This window comes from Psammomys obesus, unplaced genomic scaffold (genome assembly GCF_907164565.1).
Source record: "Psammomys obesus unplaced genomic scaffold, mPsaObe1.curated_primary_1811, whole genome shotgun sequence".
Classification (NCBI taxonomy): domain Eukaryota; kingdom Metazoa; phylum Chordata; class Mammalia; order Rodentia; family Muridae; genus Psammomys; species Psammomys obesus.
The window spans coordinates 8,591,897-8,599,938 of record NW_026596152.1 but is presented as its reverse complement, the minus strand read 5'-3'; the positions used below and the strand labels follow the sequence as shown (position 1 = coordinate 8,599,938).

General features: G+C 48.8%; 1 protein-coding gene across 7 annotated transcripts in view; it reads right to left on the bottom strand.

Moving 5' to 3' along the window:
• Positions 1–1,723: 1,723 nt before the first annotated feature.
• Epn2 (epsin 2) overlaps positions 1,724–8,042 on the bottom strand; it is a 58,160-nt gene continuing 51,841 nt past the window's right edge. For all 7 annotated transcript variants that reach the window (XM_055594251.1, XM_055594257.1, XM_055594255.1 and 4 more), the window contains 4 exons: positions 7,613–7,777; positions 6,985–7,071; positions 6,158–6,373; positions 1,724–4,275 (listed from right to left, as the gene is read on the bottom strand). In XM_055594251.1, coding sequence (XP_055450226.1) covers positions 3,986–4,275; positions 6,158–6,373; positions 6,985–7,071; positions 7,613–7,777 — 758 coding nt within the window. In that variant the 3' untranslated portion in view covers positions 1,724–3,985. The remainder of the gene's footprint in view (positions 4,276–6,157; positions 6,374–6,984; positions 7,072–7,612; positions 7,778–8,042) is intronic.

Below are 8,042 nucleotides of genomic sequence, written 5' to 3'. Positions count from 1 at the left end.
AAAAAAAAAAAGAGTTATGTGTCCATGGAAAACAGAAGCAAAGAGCTAAAAGCCTGCTATGGTTCTGAGGGAATTAGCCTCCTGTCAGGATTTCTATTGCTAGAATAAACATCCTGACCAAAAACAGACTTGGGGGGGAAGGGAGGTTATTGTTTTACAATTCCACATCACACACCATCACCAAAAGAAGTCTGGGCCAAGAACTCAAGCAGGGCAGGAACCTTGAGGCAGTGGCCATGACGGCTCAGCCTGCTTTTTTTGTTTCACCCACAACCACCAGCACGGTGGCACCATCCACAATGGGCTGGGCCCACCCCCACTGATTAGTAGGTAAGAAAATGCCTTACAGGCTTGCCTAAAGTCCAGTCCTATAAAGGCATTTTCTCAACTGAGGCTCCTTCATCTCCCAATGACTCCAGCTTGTGTCAAGTAGACACAAAATTAGCCAGTACAAAACCCACAGAATCCATGAGCTTGACACTCAGAACAAGTCCTGACTGGCAATATCCATGTTCACGCAAAGAGCTGGCTCCCAGCTGCTTACTCAAAGGACAGGCCACCTGCAGAACAGAGCTTGAGGCCATCCCAGGCCTTTTCCTGTGCTGGAAGGCCTCACAGGGCCCTCGTGTTGTCACTTACAGCAGTGTCATTCACCTTGATGCACAGCTGGCTATCATGAGATGCAGGGAGCCTGCCTTGGAGAAGCCTGCCTCCGTAAACCCTAGACTCTGAGCTGAACGCAGAAAGGACCAATGCCACCTTCTGTTCTGAGGAAGCAGGACTGAATGGAGACCCGGGTGCCCAGAGGACTACCTGTAACAGTAACTGGTAACCTGCTAACCAAGCCTATGTCCTACTATTTGCAACGCAGAGATATATACCCATCTGAGAGACTGAAGCTTTTCAGGACACAATTTTTCTGGGGCAGACATGTGAAAGAAAATGTACTGGCTGGTTTTATGTCAATTTAACACAAAGCTAAGAGTCAATAGAGAGGAGGGAGCTTCAACTGAGAAAATGCCTCCCTAAGATCGGGCTGCACGCAAGCATGTAGGGCATTTTCTTAATTAGTGATAGTTAAGTGAGGGCCCAGCCCATTGTTGGTCACCCCTGGGCTGACAGTCCTGGGTTTTATAAAAAACAGGTTAAGCAAGCCAATATACAGTACTACTCTATGGCCTCTGCCTCAGCTCCTGCCTCGAGGTTCCTGCTAAACCATGCCAGATGTGGCACATGCCTATAATCCCAGCATTTGGGAGGCAGAGGCAGGCACAACTGATTTCTTTTGAGGCCAGCCTGATCTACAAAGTTAGTTCCAGGACAGCCAGGGCTACACAGAAAACTGGGCCCCCATCGTGTCTGTGTGTGTGTGTGTGATTGATGAACAGTGATACAAAAGCATAAACCAAATAAATCCTTTCCTCCTCAAGTTGCTTTTGGTCATGGTGTTTCATAACCCTGATGAAAGCACACTGAAAACTGGCCCCTGAACTGACAGCCTGGGCAATGGATCTGGGTCAACATTTGCCCAGTGCAGCCTTCAGACAGACTATGGCAATGTCCACTAAAAGCAGACCTGAGCCTGTCCTTGAGGCTCACGCACTAGGGAAGGGTGGTGGCCTGCTGCACACCAAGCTGCTTCCCTAGCCAGCCCTGCCATCTTTCATCACACTGGAGGGTAAAGACAAGACAGCAAAGGACACAGCCAAAAACCACATCAAGATACAAATGATAAATTATATTTATACAGTAAATAAGTATCAACAGTCAACATAAATCTAAAACCAACCACCAGCCCTGGGACTGAGAAACAGCTGGGTGACTTCCTTCAGGGTGTTCATCAGGAAGGGCATGGTGGCACGTGTGCAACACACATGGCAGTGGCCAGTGGCTTCATGATCAGTGCAGCAGGTACTTGGGACATGCGCTGGATGGCCTGTGGGTAGAGGAAGCCTAGTGGCTATTGGAATGGGGCCTCAGCCAGAAGGGCTCTTGTCTTCGCAGCATAATCACTGGCCCCAGAAGGCAGTTCTGGCCCTGGCCCATACAATCTGAAGAATGCGCAATCTAGAACGGTGTCAGCTCCCCTGTCTTGTGGTGCCTGCACCTCTCTGATGCCCAGTCATTAGCCTTCCTAAAGAGCAGGGCCCAAGCGTACTGCTAGGCCTCAGGTTCTAGGAGGAACAGGTAGTTAGGAAGGGCTATTGGCTTGTGGGGCCTAGGAGCAGCATGTGGGCTCTCAGATTCAGGAGGTCTAGAGTGCAGTCTCACTCAAACAGTAACCACCAAGTCAACCATGTGGGTGCTGAGGGCCAAACTTTCTCTGGACACAGAGGGGCTGGCAGGTGGCTGGATGCCCTTGGAGCTTAAGGTTAGAAGTCCATATTGCAAGACAAGGCAGAAAGGCCAGCCACACAAACTGCCAGGACCAAGAAGGGGCAGTCCTTTCTCTGAAGAAAAGCAAGTCTGTGGTCTCTAGTTCAGGATTTAACACTTTTCTTTAACAGTGAGTGGAGTGGGGACAGCAAGAGGTTGGGAGTAGTATCAGTGCACGTCTGTTAAAAACCTACTTCATGGGAGGATGTTTTCTTCTCCAAAATAGGATGTGGTTACTTCCTGGTCAGCAGCCTGAGTTGGAGCTGGTAGGCAAACAGATCAGGGTCCCTGTCCTGACTCATCTAGGGGACCATCCCTGGTGACCTATGGGCCCAGAAGTGCACCATCACCCCCGATTTTCCCACAATCTCATTAAGACTCATCTAGGGGACCATCCCTGGTGACCTATGGGCCCAGAAGTGCACCATCACCCCCAATTTTCCCACAATCTCATTAACCTGAGCATGGCGACTGGGCAGCCAGCCACACTTCTGGTCTGCAGTAAACAGAAGTCCCTGGCAATCCCTGCACGCCAGGTACAAAGAGAGGAATTAGTTGATAAAAACTGGCAAGTCACAATCATGCGTTGTTTTTTCTTTTAACATTAAGATGTCAATACACTAGTAGCAAAAAGCCTCTCAGATCTAGGCAAAAATGCCAATGAGTCAGTTGATTTGGTAATTCATCAAAAGAACTGAAGAAAGGAAAAAGGCAACTGGAGGCTGCAAGTTTTTGTTACTATTGGAAGTTTTTGTTTTGTTTTAATAAAATTCTTTTTGTGTAATCTAATTTCGATGTTTTTTTTTTTCCTATAAAGAATTTGCTTAGTTTTCCATAAGGCATATTTTTGTCATCCAAATATCTCTTCTTTTAAAGTTTTCTTACAGTTATAACCATAAATAAGAGAAATTAGACCACTAAAATAATACATGCCAAGACCTTAATCAGCCAGACTTGGTCAATTCTATCAAAACTAGACAGTTAAATAAGAACCACGTTATAAAAATATTAGCCAAAAAAAGACTATTAGATAATTCTGCAAACTCAAATATGAAACTGTACTCAACAAAATGTGCAAACGTGCACAAGCACAGAGCCCGGGGCAGGGTCGCGCTCCAGTCAGCTTAAAGCTCCACCCTGGTAGTAGTGTTTGCCTTGGACTCACATGAGCCAAAGGAAAATAAAATATGCACAACCACTTCCCAACGGTCAGTGTCGAGTGGGGCCAGAGCTTCACCTTGCCCACACCCTGAAGATTGCTGGGGATGGGGCGCACACAATGTGACTGTCCCAAGTCCTGGGCTACAGCATCCCAGAATCTTGGGCAACACTGATAACACCTCCTCCTTTCAAGACCTCAGTGGAGCAAGGTTAGAGCTGAGCACTTAGGAAGAGACACAGGGGCCCAGTGAGGACGGTGGGGTCACCCACCTGCACCCCAGCCTGAAGGTTCTGGACTATAACAACCACCCTTTCACCAGGAAGCTGGACCCAAAGCTCTAACACCCCTACCACCATATTCTCAGCCACTACACAGATTAGAGTCCCCACTTGACATCCTTGGGCTCGGCACTCTGGGTGTTCACTCAGGCAAGTCCCAGCCTGGGCATTAGAGAAGGAAAGGGTTTGTTGTGCCCGTTGCCTGAGCTGCTGATGGGGGAATGCCCACACTGCCTACCATGTTCATTGCTGTAGGGCCCAGTGGTGTCAATGAGGAGCCACTGGGCCCCAATGCTGACTGTGGGGCTACTGAGGTCATAGGGGCCACAGTCTCCACCCCTGGACCAGACCCAAAGGATGCACTGCTTCCCAGGACAGGGCTCCCTCGAAGCTGGTTCAGTGTCAGCGGCTGGGGCTGGTTGACCTGGAAGGGGTTGACAGGGGCTGGGGCAGCAGCACCTGGTAAAAGAGCAAGAACACAGTGAGCCACTGGAAGGCACCATCCCTTCAGGAAACGTGTACAAACCCCCACTCCTGCCTCCACATTTGGCATTCTACACTGATCTGTAGGGCAGGGCTGTGTTTCTGTACAGTAGAGTCCCTAGGAGACAATGCAAACATCTCCAGACTATGGCTGTGAGGAGTGTGGGACCTGTACAGGGCTATAGAGCTAAACAAGGCAGAACCAAAAGCACACTGGCTTGGACATCCTAGCACCTCTGAAAAGTGGGTACCCAGGCTTTTGTCAGCTGTCCTGCTCCCTCATTCTGTCTGCCAGCTGTGGCTACAGATGCCTGGAAAAGGCCTTGCAGTGTCTCAGAATGTACAAACTGGCACCATGAAGGCTTGAGAGGCTACAGCTGACAAGTCAGTGGCACTCAGCTTCCTCAAAACCTCCCTCAATTAAAAGGCTTTTCTACCTGTTGGTAAAATAGCTGGTGGGTCTTTCTAGAGTATGTGTACTGTGGTGGTCAGTCTCTGAGCCTGTTAGGTCCCACACAACAACATGGTCTGCTCATCAAGGGGTAGCATGAGACATCACGACAAAGAGGAAGCTGCTGTACTCTGCCTGACCCACTCTCCTGGGATTTATTTCTACCAGGATCATTATGGGGTCTGATGTGACCTCAGGTTCACCAAAGAAAACTCCTCAGGAACGGCAGATGCAGGTCTACCCATGTGGCCCAGATATCTGCCAAAACTACCTCAATCTGGCCACGACCCTAAAGTCCCATGACAGGTTTGTAGGAAGGCCATGATACCTCAAGTCTATGACAGGTTTGTAAGCAAGGCTTCCCACAGTGCTGGAACCCCCGACAGCGCTTGTACTCTGGCACTAGGGATAAGAGTCTCTTGGGCAAGAATGGGCACTAGACTAGCTGAGGACCCAGGTCCTGACCAGCTCTACCCACAGGCAACCTTGCTCTAGAGATAACATGCCTTCTACTACTCAGGGTGGGGTAGAACCTAGAAATTCTGCAGATCTTGTTTCTCCCCACAGGCCCCAAATTTCAGCTTCTAGAGATCACCCTCCTCTGCCAGGATCTGTAAGAACAGAGTAAAGTCCTCTAATCCCCAAGACACAGAGCCAGGTCAGGACTGTCATTGTTAGAGACACATTTCTACTCTTCAGAAGCCTAAGTCTGAAAGAATCCTTGCAAAGCAAGGGAAAGGGGGACATACTAGATGAAGAGATGTGGAAAGAGGAGGAGGATGTGCAAGGTGAGTGAGTGGGTCACAGCCTGGAGATAAAAAGGGGACTGAGAAAATCTTAAGAATGAATGGTTATTTAGCTCATTATAGCTGTGATGCACATGGGTAGAAATGGGTAAAAATGGTAGAAAAGGGCTGGAGAATTGCTGGTCAGACGCAGAGCCAGGCTGTGGAGACCACAAGTACTGGGTCAAGTGACTGGGCCTGTCCTCTGGCCAGTGCAGTACTCGGCACATGCTGTGTAGAACCCTATGCCAGGCATTATTACAAGGACCCTTCAGCCTCCAGAGGTGGCTCATGCTAAAGGGCCATGGTGCTGCTTCTCTTACAAGTAATAGACACTGGGCAGCAAACACCTCCACTAGACCCAAAGCTGGTACTAGTACGAGTTTCCCTGCTTGGGGCAGTTTTCAGACAGCTTCTACAACATGCTCCCCTCCAGGGCTTTTTTGAAACAGCAGCATCTACAACCATCCCCCCTCTCTCCCCAGGCCTAGAGACAATGGGCAGTAATAGAGTTCCTGAGGGCTCTGCCACTTCCCAGCCATAGGCCAGCAGTCCCTGAAAGGGGAGAAAGGGTCAGAGGCCAGCTTTGGAGAGTACAGGGGTTGATGAAGCACATTCCTACCTGGTGCCAGAAAGGGATTGAGGGACTGGGCTGGTGGAGCAGGCTTGGTCACCAGTGAGTCCAAGTTCACCAAGGCTGCATTGGGGCCCAGGAAAGACTCAGGTGTTTTTCGGGCACTGCTAGGCTTATTTGAGGCAGAAGTCAGGGATTGAGACTCAAAGACGTCAGGGCTTGTGGTTCTGCTGTCCTGGGGAGGTACTGAGGCCCCTGACTCAGCTGTAAGACAGGGACAAAGCAAGCTGTCTTCTCACCCCTTGTGTATACTATTGTAAACAGTACACATACATACACACACAAAAAAAAACAATAAATAAATGAACAAATAAAATAAATTTAATTTAAAAATATGTAAATAGAAAAGCAAGATTCACATTAAGTTTACATAGCATAATCCTCCAAAAACATTAAGATGTTATTTGGGGTTGACAGCAAAGCATAGATGTACACTTATTCACATTTATTTTCTACTTTCATTTTCTAAATTTTCTTTCTGAATTCTTATTAATAAGATGCAAACAAACTATTGGACCAGCATGGTATCTCAATAGATAAAAGTGTTTGCTGCACCAGAATGCACACCTTCCCCTTCCAAAAAAGGCAGTGGCTCATAGCTGTAAACCCAACATTCCAAGAGCAGAAACAGGAGAATTTGCTGGAAGTTCACTTGGAAATGATAGGAAAGAACCACTTCCCAAAAGCTATCCGCACATACACACATACGAACACACGCGTGGACACATGCACTCACTCACACCCATGCATGTTACTTCTAAAATCAACCAGGTGGTCAGATACACAAAAGGTTATATAGAAGCATCTTCACCTACCTGTTTTTTTTGAAGTTCGAAGGTTGTCGAATTCAGAAAAGTCATCTTTAATTGTACCATTGAAATTACTGAAGAGCTCAAAGGACCCTGAGGGGACATACAAGAGGGTGACTGAGGGCATCTTTCCATTCCCCAGTACAACAGGTACCCAGTCTGCATGGGGATAGTGGGCTAACACTGGCCATAGGGGCTTCTCCCAAGTGCTCCACATCATAGCGTAAACTTGGGGCCATATTCAGTCAGTTGGTAGGTAGGCAACAGGTGGGCTCAGGAAACACGAGAGCCGACCACTGCCTCTACCATCCTACTCCAAATGCTGTAAGGGCTTGAAGTGTAGGAAATATGTGTTGGGTCTGGACACTGGAGATGGCACCTGTGGGAAGTGCCCCCAAGAAGTCCTGAAGTCCGCCTGCCACCCAAGAAGGAGGTGCAGCACTCTGTTTAGGCCCAATGCACCACCACTCTCGGGTGTGGGAATACAAAAGGGCCTGTGATACCTGCTCCCATCTGGGAGGTGCACAAAATGGGCAGTCAGCAAGCTCATGCACCCGGAAAAGGGAGCACCAGGTGCACCAGGAGAAGGGAGAAATGGTAAAGCTGCAGGGAGCAGGCCAAGCAAAGTGATCACCTGAGGCAGAACTGGGCTGGGCAGCTCCCCAGGCATCTGCTGTTTTCCCAGCACTGGAGGTGGGCTGTTGTGAGGCAGCCCAGGGGTCTGAGCTCTTGGGGACAGACTCCGTGCTGGCTGTGGTAGGCACTCCCCATGGGTCCACAGAGGCAGCTGGCTTGGTACCTGCAGAAGCCAGAGCAGAGTCAAAATTCAGAACAGGAACCAGAGAGCAGAGAAGACTTTCCCTGTTTTTGTAGATGCCCAGGGTTTGGTTCCTAGCACTGACAATATCATGTTTACAATAGTCTAACTCTAGTTCCAGGGGATCTGACATCCTCTGGCCTCAGACATATGCACAAAAATGGTACACAGAAACACAGAAACTCACACAGCCTCTCTCACACACACACACACACACACACACACACACACACACACACACACACAC